The following is a 20,577-nucleotide window of genomic DNA, read 5'->3' as shown; positions in this document are numbered from 1 at the left end:
TATGTGTGTGCAAGAACATAATACGTTATTCCAGACCAATGAACACTTGCAATCTAGTGGTGCAATATTTCTGATGAAACATAATTTAATAAAGTATTACGATTAACAACGAGTACTACGATTTTTGCGTCCTCAATTCTCAAACAGTAATAAACAAAACTAGGTTTCACGATGGCATTGGCTACCACTTCAATAGCAGTATTGTACGTATAAAATCGGACTCAATGCCCCATGCTTACATGTACTGTTCAAATAGGGATGTTAGAGGGTGGCAGTATATTAAGTACAATGCCCAATCATTGTCAACAAAACGGCCTAAATGAAACCAGTCTCCATGGACAGGAGTGCAAGAGTCTAGTTAAGAGTAGAGGAACTAGCTCGATTCCCCTGGATGTACAAAAAAAGCATTTTAACCAGCTGTGGCCCTGAGCCGCCCTCTGTCCACTAACCACAGAATATCATCTTCCATTTGTCAACAGATGATTGGACCATTTTCACTGTTTAAATCAGTAATAATTTACAATTAGAGAAAAATATACATACATATACATGATAGTGGATGGAGGGGGGGGTGAGGGATATTAACGCAGTGCCCGGCTGAAAGACTTGCCCACCGTCCGCAGTGTACCTCGTCCCGACGCTCAGTCCTGGTTCTTGGCGCTGACGTCCAGCAGGGCGTGCAGCTCCCCGGGCTCGTAGCCCAACAGGCCCTGCAGGTTGCACACGAAGCGGTACACGTAGCGCTTGCCCGCCGTCTTGTGGATGATGTTCTTGTCGTAGTAGTAGCGCAGGCCGCGGCTCAGCTTCTCGTAGTTCATCTTGGGCTTGTTCTTCCTGCGGCCCCACAGCAGGGCTACCTGAGGACACGTCCGCGGGCGACCCGACAGCACGGGGGGGGGGTCAGCTCGGGTCCCGTTTGATCTGTGCAGCCTTCGATTACGGCGTTACGGTCTCAAAAGGCTTTCGTAGGCCACGTTTTAAACCACCCCTCTAGCCCTAGCCCTACGCAAAGCAAGGAAAACCTCCTTTCTCATCAGCCGTAGGTTGATGGGAATCCCAACAATCAATTCCTGGTTCGAGGACTGGTTAAGGGTGCACCTCTAAAATCGTAAAAACTGTCAAGATTTTAACGTTTCGCCTCCACTGTGAAATAACCCATTGGGAGGGTGTCCATTGTACATTGGATTTATGTAAACCTACCTCATCGGGGTCGGTCAGCTTGAACTCCCAGCCGTTGCCCGTCCAGCTTATGCAGGACTGGCAGCTGCGGTCGGTCAGGAGCTCCAGGAGGAACTGCCAGAGTTGAATGGGGCCACTGCCTGTGGAGAACGGCTGTTTGTTACCCTCACCTCTACAGCCTTCATAACGGTAGTGGGGATCTGGGCCTGCGGCCACGAACCCCAACACCGATTCATCCTCAGAGAGACTAAGAGAAGGCTGCACGTACCTGTGTAGCCAGCCAGGATGGCCGCTGGTATCATGGCCCCACCCACGTCGGTCATGTTGCCCATGAACTCTTTGAAGCCTCTGTGGTGCTGCGGCAAGACAAAGGGGTCCGTCTCCTGGATCTGGGTGGTCCAGGACAGCGAGCCGGTGATGTCAGCGTCCTCATAGTGGATCATGTCCGCTTCTGAATCCGTCTCTGCAAGCAGACACACAATCAAAAATAAATAAAGTTTGATTCAGTTTCTTATAGAAAGTATTGATTGTTTAATATATTTTCGAAGAACGGTTAATGGTGCTGTAGATATACAGGAAAAGCTATTATTTGAGTGTAATTTATTAGAAATGGGACTGCCATTCTTCAGCTTATAGTGAGTGAAATCCCCTGTGAGAATATTAGTGAGTGAGTTTCGAGTTTACTGCAACTTCCTCTTTATGAGCACACTTAGACTTTGGACGGCTCCCGGCCAAGTTCTGACCAATAACGGCATCTCACCGTGATTGGTTCGGGAGTTGATCTAACCCGTCAATCATGTGCGTGTATACAACACTTCTCAATGGTGGAGAAACATAGGGGGGGGGGGGGGGGGGGGGGGTTAGTGAGAGGGACCTTTTTGGATCATTTAGTTTAAAAATCGTGCTTGCTATTCAACTCTCGTGTCTTCCCTACAGCACCTTTAACCTCTTAAGCTGCAGCCTATTTTTAATTGGTCTAATTTGTCTAATTAATATGCTTGGTGTTTGAGTTGTGTTTGGTGTGTGTAAAAATGACTTGTAGGTGCTTGTAGCGGTGTTTCTCGTGTTTAATTTGATATGACTATTTCTACATAATAAGGCCAGTGTTGTATGCCAAATCTGGGGAACCTCGAGTTTAACACAAAAACCACAAACCGATCCAGACCCTACCTCGGGGTTCCCCAGCCTCTTGCGGCGGTGGGGCAGAGGAACTGCTTCTACAAGGTCCACTGCCGTTGAATGAGAAACAGTCGTCGTGTTGCACGGACCCTGCAGGCTCCAGGGTGTGGAGATGCTGGGCTTGGTCCACGTGAGCATCACTGTACTGCAGGTGGCCACTCTGATGCTCAACATACTCTGCATAGTAGTCTGGAGGTAGCGAAAGAAAGTTAACAAAAGGGCAAAGAAGATTGATGTGATGCACTGTGCAAGGCAATGTAATTGGTCTGCATTTATATAGCGCTTTTATCCAAAACGCTTTACAATATTGCCTGACATTCACCCATTCATGCACATAGTCACACACCGACGACGGCGTCGGCCATGCGAGGCGACAGCCAGCTCGTCGGGAGCAGTTAGGTGTAGGTGCCTCGCTCAGGGACACCTCGACACTCTAGCTAGTAGGAGTAGCCAGGGATCAAACTAGCAACCTTGCTGCAACCAGCCAACCCGCTCTACCTCCTGAGCTACTGCCGCCCATGCTACGGCCACCGTGTGGTTTAAACGGCGCCGCCGCGGTTGAAAGGAGCCTTCACCTCTCTGCATCGTCTCCAGGTGCTCCCACAGTATCTCTCCGGCGGTACAGTCCGAGGTCAGGCCCAGGAACGTCTCCCTGTCCAGTTCACACAGCTCGTTCCCCTGCATGCCCCGTAAATTCAGACCCAGGCATTGGAGGCCAAACTCGGCCAGACACCAGTCCAGCCAATGGTTGACCTCCCACAGGGACCAAAGATGAGGATCTAGAGCATAAACAAAAAACAATAGTAAAAACGAATAAGGGATGGAGGGATGCTTCTTCTTTTTGACCCATTGAGACAAAACGTATCACATTTTTCTTTCACGCGGTCCTCCAGGTGAGGGGATCCGATAGTACCTTGTGGGATGTGTCGGTCCTTCCTCTCCTGGTCAAAGCCCTGAAATGTAGCGCTCACCGCCTGGCTCAGCACCTCCTTACTGGTGGGCGTGAGGGGCGGGACCTCCAGGGGGTCCGATTCTGAAGACAAAACAAGACGGGACACTGATTTAAACAAACCGTCACATAGCCCTTACACTCTTATCAGATGTGTATAAAATGAAGGATTGTATGAAGCGAACCAGCAATTACATTTTGTTTAATTCCCTACCAAAAAAAACAAAATCAGAAAGATGGTACGTTTAGTTTAACTTACACACTAGATAAAAGGCCCAATTGAGGGATATCATCATACATGGTCACCAACAATAACACAATAAAGTAATGGACCATTGTGGTCCCATATTTGACATGTATTGGAGCAGTGAAGCCGCATACAGCAGAGGCAGCATCAAGTTTAAATCCCACATTAATTCTAAAACACATAACTATCAAAATAATCAAACTTTTCTTCTATTAAGGTAGCTAGCTCCTCCGTTTCTATAATGCCCCCGGCACTGATACTCGGGGCTCGCTCTTAGTCCTTACCGTAGGTGCTCCAGTCCATCCGAAGGCCAGGGGTGATGGAGTGGAGGGAGAAGTGAGCCCGCCAGGAGACGGCTTGGGGCTTTAATAGAGTGGGACAGCCAGGGAGGGGGGACAGCCCGTGACGGATACATGTCACTCATGTGCACCGGGGCGGGAAGAGATGGAGGCCAGCTGAGGCATGGAGAAGGGGTGTTGAGTGTATGAGGTTTATTAAAACGTTGTTTTGTTGGGTTTACGTTGTGGTGTTCTATTAGTGGAGTCTAATTAGGTGGGGGATGAATCCGTCTATACTGTCAATGTTGTAGAATTGCTTATCTTACATTTCGGTATGAATGTCAAGCAGTCGAGCACCGCGTATGTTTTGGCCAACTGTCGTAGAAGTCCTCAGCAAAATAAGAGGCAGCATATTAACAGAAAGTTGTGTTGGCAAGTCTGGAGACCCCTTTTGTATGAAATTATGAAATTCATGGTGGTACGGGCTGGTGCTAGCTGCTAGGATAATAACTCTACAACACAATCGATTCCTTTGAAATAACGTCAAAAATGTTGGTTGACATTGCAATTTTTAATCGTTCTGAACTAGTGTTTATACGTTGGAAACCTTTAACTATAATGGAAATACAATATTAAGGACATAAAACTTGCTTTTTCTGTTTTGGGGTTTAACCTTCTCTTTAGATAAAGTATTCTGAGAAAAAAAGATTTCTACTAATTCTTTTTTCATTTCAAACGTTGCAGATATTGGTGGCTTAAAGAAAATTGCTTTCTTTTGGCTTCGGGTGAGTTTAGTTTACATATTTAAATGCTTTCAATGTGAAAATACATACAATCCGTCAACATATAAAAACTCTCTGGGTTAAATCAGTAGATCTGTTTCAGTTCTGTTTTTTGGCTGTACTTTGTTCCGTTTCTCTCTTGTTGCAAACGCACATCAGCCCAGATCATCTGAGTAGGCTAGATGATCTCAGGGAGTGAGTAAACCAGTTCCTCTTTATCTGTTCAATTTACAGACTGCTCCACTCAAGCTTTGAAAGGCAAGTAGGCCTACTGACTTAAGCAATTACTTATTTTGGGAATAGTAAAATGGAGGAACGTTATAGCCAACATAACATTAGGTTACACTATAAAGATGTCTTGAACTAAACCACTATTATTCTCATACGGTCAACAAAAAGGCCATGTTATTAAATGAGCGCACTACTCCACAATATATATTTATTACACGGCTCTTCTTAATGCTTTAGAATGCTCCATTCACTTGAATTGCAGTGATATTTTCAAACGCATGCTTGGATTTGGAGCAATTTTTCATTACTTACCCAGACCCTACAACTTTCTAGATGTGGGTCTGGATTTCCAGGCTAATCTTCCGTATCACTCCGCAAAGTCCGGTAACCTACCCAGCGTATTCGGTTGCTAAGCCACGTCGTCTATTTCTCTGCTGATCAACACTACGAATTGTAACATATAAATTGTTAAAAGACACCGTGTGAAGTTATTTTTTCGTTTTGCAAAGTAGCCGTGTAATAGGCGGGATAATTTATAGAATGCAGGTCATTATCGGGAAAATAAGCCCCGACAGTGCGAACGGAAAACCGACGTGAAATGGAGGTGTCTTCCTTCGCCCTGAAGGGGCCTATTTTCCCGATAATGACCGGCGTTATATACATTATCCCTTTGATAATATTCCTAATCCTATGACCTTAGCAACTACTCAAATCAATTTAACGAAAAGGAAAGAGAGAATGGAAATCGTGGCCAATGGTAAAGTATCAATTTTATTGTAGAACATCAACACTAGGTCAAATCATCTCGTTTTAAAACGTGGTCTGCCGCTTCCTTCACTCGCCCTTTCGGTAGTCCTTAATGTGGACCAGGATCCATCCGGACGGTCCGAGGATGGCCAAACACATAACGGTCATCACCCCGATGGTCTCCTTACACACAACACAGGTTCATTTAATACTGACGTACAAATGTAGAGATTTAACAGCTCCGATATTAGTAGGCCCAAGGCCCCACGTGGACAGTGTACTCACGACGACTCCGATGTGGTCTTTGGCTGGTTTGCTGATAATGTAGTTGGCTCGTTGCGGTGTCGCCACATTTGCTTTGGAAATAAGTCGAGGTCGACGACTCAACAATAGCCGCAGAAAACCAGACATGTTTGCCAGTAAAAGTTTTTTCACGATTTAAAAAGCACTACCAGGTTCAGGTACCCAAAGCAGTTCATTCGATTGTGGCGGCTATATGACTCACACACCAGCACTAAATAGGCCCTCCTGCGTCACATCCGCTAATTGGAAACAACGTGGGAAGAGCCCGTCTACGAATTCGGTTGCGTCTCAAGACATTCTGATGGGAATCAATCCAAGAGAAAAAAGAAGAGAAAAAACTAGTAAAAAAAATGTTATTTAACGACAGGAAACGGAACAATTACGGTCATTGCAACGCCTCTACTTTGAGAAGCGAGGTTGACTTCGAAATTCATTGAACATTAAAGGCACCCAGTGCAACTTTCGAGGCTTAAAAATAAACATTCAATTTCTAGTCTTTTTTACACGAAAACACGTAAATCGATAACAACAACAATGCCGCCATTTTCTTTATTTTTTGTAACCTACAATAAATAAAGCAGGCTTCCAGTCAATGGAAAAATGGCTTCTCCCCACCGGCGATTGTTGTTGTTTACGATTTTCTATCAGTTCTCACCACACAACGACGTCTCATCTTTGCTCCTTGAATGTCGATATGTAATGGTATGGAGTTATTGAAACTTACGTGTAAAAAAGACTAGAAATTGAATGTTTATTTTTCATTGAATGTTTACATAAAGTTGCACTGGGTGCCTTTAAAGGTTGGGTATGGAATTATCTTTTTTGGCCATTTTTTCAAAATTACTTAATCCTTAACATAACCCACTTACAGCCACTGAGTGAGTTAGAAGTACTGACATGAAAATTAAACAAGTCAATCATCTGTGGAACGTGCAGGGCTCGACAAACTCCAGCCAATGATTTCCAGACCCACCGAGTGGCATTGGACAGTAAGTACGTCAATCAAACGGTCGTACTGCACTCCCCCTCCCCCCGTGCGTGACCCCACTCAAAGCTCGTGACCCAGAGCAAGCTTGTTTGTTGTTATCCTGCGGTAGCTACTGGAGCTAGCTAACGGCTCACTCTCGCACATCTGTGTTTGCTCGTGCATGATTGCGCGTCCATGTACTTGGAATGGGTGGAGTCAAGAGTCGGCGTTGAAGGAGAGGGGGTAGGACCATTAACTTCTAATTCATTATTGCTGTTGCGGTGACTGCAACTGGATGCCTGGACACCTATAGTTAACCGGCCAGCACTCCATCACCGATTTGCCTGTATATATATTTGTATGTGTGTCAACTATGGCACCCATTGCACTCCTGACCATCCCTTGAAGGAGAGATCCGCCACTCTACGTTCCTCAAGATTTCTTCCTTGCTGATTAAGGGAGATTTTTCATGCCCTTTTGGGGGCTAGGGCTAGGGGGGGTGTCATACATATTTGGCCTGTTAAGCCCTCTGAGACCGTACCGGTGACTAATACGAATACAATTGACTCATACGAAGAAGCAGAACAATATGTATCTTTATTATTACGTTACCACAAACAAGCTGCTACACAACATTAGGTTAATGCGATTCCGTGAGTTATTTTGGGCCTGGGGGAAACACACAACTAACGGAAAGGTACATTTAGTAAACCTGACAAGGGGTGGAGCAGGTAAAGACAGAAGGCATTTGTCCCTCCCCCTCTTAACGGTAGGACACAGTGAGGTCATCATGCATGCATGAGTCCAGAGGAACTCGTCGTTTACAGTGGCAGTGCTATCCCAGACGGCAGTGGACCCACAGACGGGCATACAGTCAGCAGGAAACACAATGAATACTGGAAGAAAAAAAGAATGCATGGACCTATGTCAACAAAAGAGTTGGACCTAGTCTTTGCCAAGTTAAATAAATCGTGCAAAAATACGGGTGCATGGCTGACAGGCACGTCATAAAATCACAGTGGTGCGTTTGTGCATTGTGCATAGGCAAATACATGTTCATCTTTTGCATACTTGCATGGCTATTCGACTTACATTTAGTTTATTTTGGGTACGATATTCAAAGTGTGTTTTTTGTGAAACAACGTTGGCTTATAGTATATATGTTTTAAAACAATACAGTGACAAAACACTACCGGTAGCCATGGCTGGTGCTAAAAGGAGACGATCCCAGGTTAATACAAGGCAGGTCGGTCGAGGTACAGTTAGGAAGGCCTTCTCATCCCACAAGGGTTGAGTCTCACCGTCTACACAAACACAAACTATTGTTTTTCGGCACCACATCAAACAACGACGGGAAGGGAATGAGGTGGACCCCCACGTTGCGTCCGGAGACCCCCCCCAGGGCAGGGAGGTTTCCGGGGGTCGACTCGAAGGAGGGCGGGGCCCTGCTCAGCGGGGGGGGTCATCAGTCGCGCGGGTCATCAGGGGCCGGGATCTTCTCCAGGCTGGGCTCAATGCCCCAGATCTCCCGGGCGTACTGGGCGATGGTGCGGTCGCTGGAGAACTTACCACTGCTGCCGATGTTACGGATCACCATCTTGGTCCACTCTTTAGGATCCTAGTCGGGCGGACACACGGACACACACACACACACACACACACACACACACGGGTAAGCTTCTCAGATACTGCTCGTAAAATGCCATGGTGTGAAGCTAATTTAATATACACCATCGCTGATTATAACATAACAAAACATGTATCACATATTTGGCATGGGTTGTAACCATTTGACACACACACACACACACACACACACTACTGACCTTGTAAAGTGCACTAACTTTGTCCTGGCATTTGATGTATTCCTCGTAGTCCGCAAAAACTTTGAATCTGCAACACACACACACACACACACACACACACACACACACACACACACACACACACACACACACACACACACACACACACACACACACACACACACACACACACACACACACACACACACACACACACACACACACACACACACACACACACTTTGTTAGGCTCATCACAACAACCGATCACCACGTGTAACACCCCCTCTGACTGCAGTGCTGTGTGCGGCCGGACGCCTCCCACCTGTCGTGGTTCATCAGCATGTTGACGATGTCCTTGAAGAGGTCGGGCTGGCCGGGGCTGAAGAAGCCCCCTGAGATCTGGTCCATGGCCTGCTTCAGCTCCGGGATGCGGTCGTAGTACGACTTGGCGTCGTAGCTGAGGAAGCAAATGTAGTGTTGTTTAAAAAATTTTTTTATCCGATTCAGTTCCAAGTCAACAGGACGCAGAGGTCTACACTTGTTCTTAAAGACACCAAATCTAATCAGGGTGAAGAAGCAGCATTCGGGATTCCCTACTTGCAAACTGTTATTCTGGTTCTTTGCTTTAATAAACTACTCTTTTAGAACCAGATATTTGGAAGTATTGTATAAAATGGGGATCTGTTATTAAACCTTGATTGAAATTATAACCCTTTCGGGTTATATAAACATCACAGCTACTGAGCCCCGCTATCAACAACATAATTCACAGTCCGGCATTTTAAATCCTAGTCACATCATTGACATCAATGATGTGATGAATGATGAAGGGCCTCAATCCAACCCAATGACTTTAAGCATGACTTCATCAATGAGCGCTTTGGCCATGGTTTCAGAGGCAGCAGTCCGCGGGCGTTCCTACTGCACCATCCCCACACCGTACCCCGTCTGGTCCATGGCCTTCACGTCGTCCACCCTCATGCCGAAGATGAAGAGGTTCTCCTCGCCCGCCTCCTCCGCCATCTCCACGTTGGCCCCGTCCATGGTGCCGATGGTCAGCGCGCCGTTCAGCATGAACTTCATGTTCCCCGTCCCGGACGCCTCCGTCCCGGCCGTGGAGATCTGCTCCGACAGGTCCGACGCCGGGATGACTGACGGAAGGGGAAAAGGAGGAAGTATGAAAGAGCGCTGGATTCATTCAGGATTGGTCGATAATTCCTCTGTGGGCTTTACAGGTCAGCTTTTATACCACAAAATAAGACAATCATTCATTTTCTTGTCGTTTCCTTGCTGAAGCCATACTGCATGTTTTTTCATGATACTCTGGTTATGACGTGATCTAGAGGTGTGGTGAAGCCCTTTGATTTGGCTCAGGTGAATGCTGAGGGTAGAGTGGAAGCGCAAACCATTTGCCGTTTGCCCTTCCAATTTTTTGTGCTGCATATACAAACCCTTTTCGAAGCCCTTTTTCGTATTGATTTCTTTACTTTTTACGTGAAATAAATGGTTAAAGACAACGAGGCACGTTGTCTTTAACTGACCACTCTTAGATGGAGTTTACAACAACAAGTAGCTACCTAGTGTACATAAGAGTCCCAAAGCCTCATACTTGATTTGGGAGCGCTAAGTGATCAGAAAGGAGCCTGGCTCATGGGGACATGAAGCTCTAGTCGTTTGGAGCAGGACATTAAATCACAACTCGCCCGCTAAAGAGGTTTCCAAGTTTTTCCAACGCGGGGACGAGTCCTTACTCTTTTCGGCCAGCGTGACCTTGTAGTTCTCCAGGAAGATGACCTTCAGGCGGTCTCCCACCACCGCGTCGTGGTTGACGACGTCCCCGATGGCCGTGATCAGCTTGATGATCATCTTAGCGGTATGGTAACCTGGAGCAGCCTAAAGACCAAGGGAAACAAATCCATTTAAAAAGCCCCCCCCCCAAATACTAAATACTGCACCAGTATCAGATTTCACCAATTTTCCTCTCTGTTAAAAAGTAGAGCGATCTAACATCTAGATAATTAATCAAGGGACTACTGGGCCCTTAGTGGAGGTCCGACAAGGCCATTTGGAACCATGATAAGGCGTTGCGGAGGGTAATAGTGATGTCATCCTTCTCACCTTTCCTCCAATCATGATTGTTCTTGGGGTCCATGCCTTGTTCGGTTGCTTCTTAATGCCTTAAAAGAACAAAGAGGTATAATAAAGCATTTTATTATAAACTAATCCCCAGTGAAGTGTACCACAGAGGGTAACACAGGCCATGTAATTGTATGCGACTCCTATCCCTTACGGTTGTAGAAGGTGATGATGTGCAGGCAGTTGAGCAGCTGTCTCTTGTACTCATGGATCCTCTTGACCTGCACGTCGAACATAGACTCGGGGTTGATCTTCACCTTATAGTGCTCCTCCAGATAGGCCGAGAACTTCATCTTGTTCTCCTGTAAAGGCGCACGTTTGGGTGGAACAGACTCTGGTTATTTATCTGTAGATCAGGGGACAAAACACTTGGTTAAATCGTTGTACCGTTGTACCCACTTGCTTGACTTTGGCGACATCACGGATGAGGGAATCGTCGTCCACGAACTCCAGAAGATTCTTCAGTTGATCGAGGTCTCGGATATAATCGTCACCAATTCGCTAAACAAGACACACGTTGATTAAAAAAGGAGCCCGTTGGCTTATTAATAGTCAATCATGTGTTAACAAGGTGATGCAGGTAAGGTTTAAGAGCGATAGCCATCCGTCAGTAACAAGTGACGGAAATGCTCCGTGAGAACGAGTTAACTCCGTCCGCCTCTGAATGAGAGTACTACGATTTTAGTTCACGATCGCCCCGTTTCTGACCAATCAGGGCATCTCTTCTCCGATTGGTCTTGCCTGTCGATCACAGGTGTATGAAATGCACCACCTTACAGTGGTAGAGGAACAAAATCTCGCCCGCTTCCACTCATTCTCTCCACAACTCTCAAATCGTACCCACAGCAATACGGAGGCTGAGGAGAGCGTACCTCTGCGATGACCTCCGCCAGTCCAGGGTTGCTCATGACGAGCCACCTCCTGGGCGTGATCCCGTTGGTCTTGTTCTGGAACTTCTCAGGGTCCATTTCGTAGAAATCCTTGAACCTGGCACAGTTACAGAAAACCTTCTAAAATAATGCAAAAATCAATCCTTCCCAAACCACAAACAGTATTCTCAACACCGTTGAAACCGTTTATTTTCATTTGTGGATTTCATTTTTTGTAATATTACTTTGTAAATATTAATCGTAACTGTCCACTTCTTCCATCATTTTATTTTATTGTTGATTATTAATATTATTTTTTTTCTTTACTTCAATCCAATCCAAACCAGCGGTCCTTACACGGTGTCCTTGATGATCTCCGAGTGGATGCGGGCCACCCCGTTGACGGCGTGGGAGCCCACGATGCACAGGTGGGCCATGTTGATCTTCTTGTGGTCGCCCTCCTCGATCAGGGACATGCGCCGCAGACGGCCCTCGTCGCCGGGGAACTGCTGGGCCACGCGCTGAGGGGGAGGGGGGGGGGGTCACAACCGAAAACATTGAACACCGATGTACCCCATGAGATTTGAGGTAGGGCTGTGCGATTAATTAATTCTTTTTTAATCGTTGAAACATTTTTTATAAATTTTTTTAAGCAGCTTGATACATATTTGTTTGAACATTTTGTGTATTATTCACAATCGTGTGAATAATCTGGATTTCAACATTGATCAAAATAATCGTGATTGTGATTTCTTTCCCATAATCAAGCAGCACTAATTTAAGGTCCAATTTGAAAACCTTGAGATACATCTCACTGGTCATTTCGTGACAAAGAGACGAAAGCCCTCCATACCTCCAGGTGGCGCCGGTTGATCTCGTAGACGATGTCCAGGTGGCGCGGCAGGAGGTTCTGGAACAGGTCGATGGGCCAGCGCTCCAGAGCCTCGGGCAGCACCGTGTGGTTGGTGTAGGCACACGTACGCACCACAATGTCCCAGGCCTGGACACAGCAGGGGTCAGAAGGTCATCTTCCTGTCTTTTTCACTACTCTCATGCCCTCACCGTATTTAGAGGGTTTTCTGAAAGGTTTATTCAGTGATAGTCAAAGTCATCAGTTTAGGCCTCAATATAATAACAGTAAAAAAGGCTGCATTCTAAAAAGGATGAATTCCAAGAAGGATGAACTGTCAGAAACCCTCGCACACTTTTTTCCTACCTTCTCCCAAGGAAGCTCCTCCAGGTCCATCAGGATGCGCATGAGCTCAGGGATGGCCAGGGCGGGGTGGGTGTCATTCAGCTGGATGGCCACCTGCAGACCAAAGCACATCATTCAGACGATAGCGTTAATAAACCGACACCGTCATTCCAACCCATTCTTAAAACATAATTCTATGAAACCAGTATTTCAATGACGCCGAGATTTCGAGGACAACCATAATTCTAAGACCCCTGTACTTATAGGACAACTGCAATTCTAACGTCATTACACTGACATAACATTCCTATTGAAATGACAGAAAAGTGAATCGGAGTACAAATAGCGGTTACTAAAACAATAGGCGGGCTCATGAGGGGCTCGGGGGGGTTCCAGGGCCTAACCCTAACCCTAACCCTAACCCTAACCCTACCTTGTCGGGCAACGTGCTCAGGTCCATGCGCACAAACTCGGTGGAGCCGAACTTGGAGGATTTGAAGCGGCGGATGATGTCCTGCAGGGTGGCGGCCACCACAAAGTACTCCTGCTTCAGGCGCAGCTCCTTGCCCTCGAAGAACTTGAAACGGCAGAGGAAACGCAGGCGAGGTGTTCAGGATCATAAACCCCACCAGGCTTTGAACTGCTCAGAGGAACTCAGTCACACTGTGATGGGAGACGTCGATTCTTGTTCGAACGTGATCAAGACTTATTGACTAAATGACTAACCAACCATCCAAGCAGAGATTTCCCCACCGAGATTTCTCCACAATGATTTAGCATATTGATTTCAATATCTGGGTTGATTGATTGATTCACTCATTGTAAAAAGGCGGATTTCATTCCAAGAGTAAGTTAGAAAAATGTTCTGGCCTTCCGGGAGATGGAGGATGTCCTGTAGGCATGTGGAACGGTTCACTCACGTTGTCGTTGGGATACAGGACCCGAGAGATGTTCTCCGCCAGGTTTCTATCAAGAACAGCTTGGATGTAACCGCCCACATTGACTGTGGAGGAAGAACAGTTTCACATTTATTTTAAAGTCGATAAACATGATGCATAATTCCTTTGCATTTTGTCTTCCTTTCTTCTGTGTAATCGTCACCATCATTTGTACCGCTGATCTTTTACCTCGTTAGGTTAGGATGATTACAATTGAAGCAATACGAATCGCAGGCTGATGCCACCTCCCCATTGATAACCAATACTGTCCAATCAGTGGCGGTTCTACGCCCCGGGCAAGACTACCTTCAAGCGGGGGGGGGGTATCGTGAACCTACGGACTTCAGTGGGGGTTTCATTCCGTCTGCACACGGCACCTTCTCAACGAGCAGGTGTGCGCCTGCAGCCAGAGGGGGCGCCAAAACACCTATTCCCAACACAATGATATGAAGTGCTTCATTGATAACCGCTACGCAGCGTGATTTTTTTTTTACTGCTCGTGGCGCCCCCCATGTGACTTGGCGCCCCCCACAAATATGCCGCCCCGGGCGGCTGCCTGGTTCGCCCGTACCTAAAACCGCCACTCAGTCCAATAGTAAGTAGAGTAAGGACTCACAGTCCTTGAGGTTGAAGTCACAGGGGGCCTTGGCCGACCACAGCCTCATGGTGTTGACCACGTTGTTCCTGTAGCCGGGGACCGGGGTGTCATAGGGAAGAGCCAAGACCACCTGAGACACACACACACACACACACACACACACTAAGTATCTGATGTACTGGATGGCAGCCAAAAAAACGTTGATGAACAGGCAAATAAAAAGTTAGTAAATATAAAGTTTGGTCGCAACATGTTGCAATTCTCTGGTCGTCTCGCCCTTTCCGTTGAGTTGTGGTCGGGTGAGGTTACGCCTAACTTGATCTAACACTTTAGATCAATATGAGGCACTTTGATACTATGATAGGGTTTTGTTTTGAGTCACGTGTCTGCACAACCCCTGTAGTAAAGCCTGTACACGACTTGGCAACAATCTGATTGTAGATGCAGATTCACTTGTTTCAAAATTGCAACAGATTTTCCAAGAGAAAACCCAAAAATAAAAAACGTGTTGCAATTGATGCCAGTACCCAACATTGGTCCGTTTGTGTTGTAGTCAGAGAGTCCAAACGTTTCTCCGCCCCTCCCAAAGCGCTCACCTGGGTGTCCACCCACTTGACCCCCCCCGGGGTGTGCTCCACCCGGCCGTAGTAGTGCACCGGGCGCATGTACTCTGGGCGGGCCTTCTCCCAGGGGTTGCCATAGCGCAGCCAATCATCTGCTTCCTCCACCTTTATCAAAAAAATTATAAATAAAAACATATCAACCAATCCCACTTTTCATTGTTGTTATCCGTGCCCACTATCACTAAACTTATCATAGGGCTTGTTTGCACAAGACCAATATTTGGATTGTACAACTGGTTTGGCCTTCTGATTGCATAACGATGCTAAAACTCATCTGTTTTCACAATGGGCCCATAACCGCCTCAGCCTGTTAACTGGGGCGGTTTATGAGAGATCTCCACTTGACTGGGCATCCACAATAGATTTTTTAGGTTTGCACAACATCCATGGGCAGCACCAGAGAGAATGGGGGCTGACTCAGCATTCGTGGTGTGCCAGTTCACATTGCTTTGGATGATGCCACGAATCAGCCCTTGCAATCACAATTGTTGCAGGCCGACATTAGACTTGAGAGCCACTGCTAGATTTCATTAGTTAGAACTGAATGTTTACTTATGTCACCAATAATTGCTTCAACTATACCTTCAACTATACCTAGCTAGTCACAACAACACACGGCCACCATACCTGCCAGCCGTCAACAATCTTCTGGTTGAAGATACCGAACTCATAGCGGATGCCATAACCGTAAGCAGCCAAGCCCAGGGAGGCCATGGAGTCCAGGAAGCATGCTAAAGGTCAGAGGTCAGGGGTGAGAGACGGGGTCAAGGAAGGAAAACAAAATGGAGACTGTTCAGTCAAGGTCAGGTATCCATGCCATGAACATTGTTCATGCCATGAACAGACTAGATGGCTAGTCTTATACATGCAACCATAATTCTAAAAAAATAATATTACACGGAGACACACGCGTGAATATGTGTGTTGGTAACAAGTCGAACGAGTTCTGATGTATGAGTGAATCCTTGCGAACCCACAGATGATCCTGTGGAAGAATTGCATCCAGTCCTGAGACAGAGACAGACACAGACACAGACACAGACACAGACACAGAGACAGAGACAGAGACAGAGACAGACACAGACACAGACAGACACTCACCTGCCAGACGGCCCAGGCCCCCGTTGCCTAGGCCCGCGTCCTCCTCTATGTCCTGCAGCTCCTCCATGTCCAGGCCCAGCTAGGGGGACAACAACAGGGGGAGTCAATCCCACAGCGTGACCTGGAACCTGGGACCAAGGCCGTCCTCATAATCTGGGTCATTACTTGGGGGGGGTTGTGGTTAGTAGGGGGCTGGGGGGGGGACAGATATTGGTTTGTGGTATATTGAAGTCAGTGTTTTCGCAACATGCACCCATAAATGTCAAGTATAGTACTCTACTATATATAGTCACTTTATGAAACAAAGCTCTTTCTGTACTTAAAAAATATCTTCAAGATAATTCCATAATTTGCCAAAACTGTTTTTAGTATTTTTTATTTTAAATAACGTTTGAAATGTTATGACATTGGGAAAAATGAGGACCGCTTAATAATCGAAATGATGAAAGCTTTTTTTTTTTTTATGTTACTAGTTGCTTCAAACCAGTAGTAGCTAGTTGACTTGTTCAATGTGAACGGCCGTGTTGACGGTGGGCTTCGAGACCCCTTCTTTTCAAAGAGGAATAAGAGAAGCAGCCCATAATTAGTGATATGACTGACATCTGTCTGTGTCCTAGGACCCCCCCCCCCCCCCCCCTGTATGAAAAGGGGTCCCTTAAACCAGGTACCTGATAGGTGGCCTCGTCACAGGCGTTCTCCAGGGCCAGGTTGACCATGGTGTTCTGCAGGGTGCGGCCCATGTAGAACTCCAGAGACAGGTAGTACACACGCTGCAGGGACACACACACACACACACACACACACACACACACACACACACACACACACACACACACACACACACACACACACACACACACACACACACACACACACACACACACACACACACACACACACACACACACACACACACACACACACACACACACCCCCCTTCAGAATTTGACCCCTGACCCCAGACAATGGCGCACAGATGGGACCATTTGGCAAGCAGAAAGAAAATCAGGGTTACGTAAACAATATTTGGCCGGTCGATTGTTTCCACTTCCACACTTTCCAAGTGCGTCATTGTAACTTTAACTTATTTGATTGGTTCAATGTTTATTGCTGCCGATTCGGGCTGCACATGGTGTATGAAAGGCTGCTTTGCCATTCAAATAAAGTTTATTAAACGCTCACAGGAGCCTAGAAAGGACACGTGCACACATACAACACAAACTCGCTTTTAAACACTTTGAATCCACCAAACTTTCAATGCAAAACAGTTTCATAATTGCCATCATGTTTCTATTCCTAGTAATTAATCTAGCAATTTATGAATGGCTATATTAATTGAACTATAGAGCGTTTAGAGGCCTATGGCCTTTAACCTGCCCCCCCCCCCTGTGTACACCTCTTGTTAAGCGACCTTGGGTACCTTGAAAGGCGCTATATAAATTGAATTTATTATTATTATAGACAACCCCCTATAGCATGACTAAGGGTATGCTTAGAATGGAAGAGGGCCCGAAATGAACCCTCAACACCCCAGCCCCAGTAACCTTCAATCCACCTGTGGTCTATTTCTGAATATCTTCCTGGGTCGGGAGGAACAATTCAGCAACAGGCATGGAGACAGCGAAGCAGCGGAGTCGCCCCCTGGTGGTGAAGAAAAAGAGTGGAGCCTTCCGCTCTTACTGAAGGTTACACAATGGCCAAGAAGATCACTATTACAGAGACAGAGTACACGACTCAAAGTCATACCTCGGAGGTTGTCCTCCGAACCAAATCGTACGTTTGAGGGTCAGGATGAGTTGTCATAGAAAAATACGATGTAGAACTACATCTCAACAAGCTGTCATTTGTTGACAGAAATTAAAAAAAGTGTTAAAGAAGTTAAGTTACTAAAACCCTAAAATGTGTCAAACGGATTTGCAGGACACAAAAGATGAGAAGGCAACCAACTGTAGTCTCTGACTGGAAGGAGCGTGCATTATGTTTCAATGGGCCTAACCAGGGAACCAGGAGGGAAGGGCCAACAGAGGCTAGGGACATTTTGCTTTATATATAGAATGTTCGATTCTTTGAACAATCAAACTACCGGTAATCCCACATGCCGGAAAATTGTGCTCACTTCTTCGTCACTTAGTCAAACTGTAGGCCTTGGCCTGATGCTTAAACAATCAGCCGGGGATTTATGTGCAGGAGGACTGATAACCACATCCAGTTAAAACTTGTCTTGAAATGGGGGAAAGGGGAAGGCTAGAAGATGATGTGCCACAAACTGAACGATAAACGCCTCTTGCTGTAGCCCAAGATTGATGGACAACCTGTGAGAATAAATAAAGTATAAATGTAGGCCCAATGGCTTCTTCATTGCTTATTTTCTGAATTCACAGGGTAATCCGTAAAAGCGCTTGGATGCATGCAGGGAGAATCCATTACGTAATATATAATTAAACAACGAGTTGATTCTGGCGACTGTGCTCAGACAATGTAATAAACCTACCCTCCCTCTCTCCCTCCCCCTTTGCCAGCAGTCATAGGGTCACAAAGACATATGTCTTTTTCATTAGTTGGGACTGTTCGCCTTTCATCAAGGCAAGGCTATACTTGGTCATTTTCAGGGGGATGAATACATTTCTTTTTTTATATTAAAAAAAAAATACAGACGCAGATGCACAAACAGTACATTATGTAACCATCAGTGACAGAAGAGGACACCGTTCTGATGACGCCAGGAAACAGCCTATACCAAAATGGAAAATAACAGATAATAACAATGGGTATAGGCCCCTGCGTCGTGACATCAAACCACTGGACATTAATAGCCAAATGCGCAACAATTATTCACTGCCAGCCTCCCATCAGAGGTGCACGGCGTACGTGCGGACTGACAGGAGCGCCTGCAGGGTCTGCAGGCTGCGGCAATGGCCCCTAATACTTACTTTGGGGTCTTTTTCATAGTAGTGCTGCTGCGTCCGGATCCATCGTCCAACCAAATGGTCACGAACAGTGTTTGCCAAAGCGAAATAGTAGTCCCTTTTGGTGGCGACGTTGCGGTCCTTTACAAGAGTATAGTGGAGGTGACGGTTGAAATTGGACTTAATATCCGTCACGTTTTCTACCCCGGCCAGTCCACGAACGGAGATTTGTTTCCTCTTCTCCTGGTCTGTCAGCGGTTTAGCCATATTGGGTTCTTATAATTTACCTCAAATTTAGAAAGACAGCAGATTAAAGACGGCAATTTAAAAGGATGGCAACTGTGGAAGTGAACAGGCAAGTCACACTTTGCCTTCCTTATTCGTCTTCCTCCTGTGAACAGGCGGCCGACCTATGGCATGCGTGGAGTTGTATTTATATGAAGGGGGGCGGTGCCCCTGATGGAGCGGTCCAATGAGGAGCCGGTTCCACATGGACCAGTGACGCTCTCTCCTGCATGTGCTGGGCGCTTCTCATACAGTGGAATATTCTCCACCGGTTTTTAAACTTTTTCCGTGGCTGCATCCGAATACTTAGTACACACTATTTCTGTCCAGTGTCTACTACTTGACCATACTACACTTGACTGTGTAGTACGGTCAGAGGCGCCGCGTCACATTAGGCATACCAGGCAATTGCTTGGGGCCCCGGGCCACTACTAGGGCCCCCAAAAAAAATAAAAAAATAAAAATAATCGCTCCATACCCCCCCCCCCCCCCCCCCGTCAACAATCGCTCCGAAGACACCCCCCTCCCCTCCCACCCCCCCGTCAACAATCGGCCCCCTAAGAATTCTTGCTTGGGGCCCCCACACTACCTCGCAACGCCCCTGAGTACGGTCTACAGCTATGCGTAGAACGCCTCCGAACGCTTCCGAACATCGCCGAAACTCCACCGGAAGTTTGGAGATGACGTATCTCCCCTCAGATGCCGGCAAAATTACCTTGATAAGTCACCTGTTTTCCGTCTTGTCATCGTTGCTATTGAATTAAAAATGTATATTTTTACTTAATTACTTACTTTACTATTTTACTCTTTTTAATGTCTCTTTTTTTCGCCGCTTTCTACGACGTCTTTCTGGTGGTGACGAGTCAGCCATCTCTTCTTCGTTCGTTACTAGACTCCTGTTGCGTGGGATAGCGTAGTGAAGTCCGTGGTTTACTTTGGCGGTAGTACCATGGGTAGTACCTTTAATATGTCCACCATGGGTATACCTTTAAATATGTCCATGGGTAGTACCTTATTATGTCCATGGGTAGTACGCATTCGGAAACGTCTTCCGTACTACAGAATGCATACTGAGTATTCGGACGCGCTATATTTTTTGCGTACTACAAAATGCATACTAAATAGTATGCAAGTATGAGTATTCGGATGCAGCCCGTACACCTCTTGTCGTTGCTCAATTATTATCACTGTGATTGTCCGAAAGCCCAAAAAAGTCACGAATGAGGATAAGGCTCCAAATAAGCAACACTCAGCAA

The 20,577-nt window shown here is 46.3% G+C and overlaps 2 protein-coding genes across 2 annotated transcripts; both read right to left on the bottom strand.

Moving 5' to 3' along the window:
* Window positions 1–143: 143 nt before the first annotated feature.
* On the bottom strand, window positions 144–5,671 carry LOC132475449 (protein C-ets-1-like). The gene is made up of 7 exons (XM_060076588.1): window positions 3,839–5,671; window positions 3,272–3,391; window positions 2,934–3,137; window positions 2,350–2,547; window positions 1,448–1,642; window positions 1,201–1,319; window positions 144–857 (listed from the first exon to the last, which is right to left on the bottom strand). The coding sequence occupies exons 1-7, from the start codon at window positions 3,855–3,857 to the stop codon at window positions 642–644; spliced, it is 1,071 nt and encodes a 356-aa protein (XP_059932571.1). The 5' UTR covers window positions 3,858–5,671; the 3' UTR covers window positions 144–641.
* A 1,771-nt stretch (window positions 5,672–7,442) lies between these two features.
* Window positions 7,443–19,468, bottom strand: LOC132445662 (glycogen phosphorylase, muscle form). The gene is made up of 20 exons (XM_060035766.1): window positions 19,061–19,468; window positions 16,799–16,900; window positions 16,131–16,209; window positions 15,657–15,760; window positions 15,003–15,134; window positions 14,425–14,536; window positions 13,791–13,873; window positions 13,304–13,447; window positions 12,892–12,984; window positions 12,529–12,675; window positions 12,033–12,196; window positions 11,679–11,793; window positions 11,206–11,307; window positions 10,961–11,108; window positions 10,789–10,847; window positions 10,422–10,563; window positions 9,614–9,821; window positions 8,993–9,127; window positions 8,689–8,755; window positions 7,443–8,480 (listed from the first exon to the last, which is right to left on the bottom strand). Exons 1-20 carry the CDS (start codon window positions 19,301–19,303, stop codon window positions 8,328–8,330), a joined length of 2,532 nt encoding a protein of 843 aa, XP_059891749.1. The 5' UTR covers window positions 19,304–19,468; the 3' UTR covers window positions 7,443–8,327.
* Between the last annotated feature and the right edge of the window lie 1,109 nt (window positions 19,469–20,577).

Source organism: Gadus macrocephalus, chromosome 17, assembly GCF_031168955.1.
Source record: "Gadus macrocephalus chromosome 17, ASM3116895v1".
Lineage (NCBI taxonomy): Eukaryota > Metazoa > Chordata > Actinopteri > Gadiformes > Gadidae > Gadus > Gadus macrocephalus.
The sequence above is the reverse complement of the archived record's forward strand: the minus strand, read 5'-3'. Positions and strand labels throughout refer to the sequence as shown.

Coding starts and splice junctions, on each gene's coding strand:
- LOC132475449 (XM_060076588.1), bottom strand. Junction 1,320..1,447: donor CATCCTGGCTGGCTACACAG/GTACGTGCAGCC, acceptor CGTTCTCCACAG/GCAGTGGCCCCATTCAACTC. Junction 858..1,200: donor AGCTGACCGACCCCGATGAG/GTAGGTTTACAT, acceptor ACGTGTCCTCAG/GTAGCCCTGCTGTGGGGCCG.
- LOC132445662 (XM_060035766.1), bottom strand. CDS start 19,303: ATGGCTAAACCGCTGACAGACCAGGAGAAGAGGAAACAAATCTCCGTT. Junction 16,901..19,060: donor ACTATGAAAAAGACCCCAAA/GTAAGTATTAGG, acceptor GTGTCCCTGCAG/CGTGTGTACTACCTGTCTCT. Junction 15,135..15,656: donor AGATTGTTGACGGCTGGCAG/GTATGGTGGCCG, acceptor TTTTTGATAAAG/GTGGAGGAAGCAGATGATTG.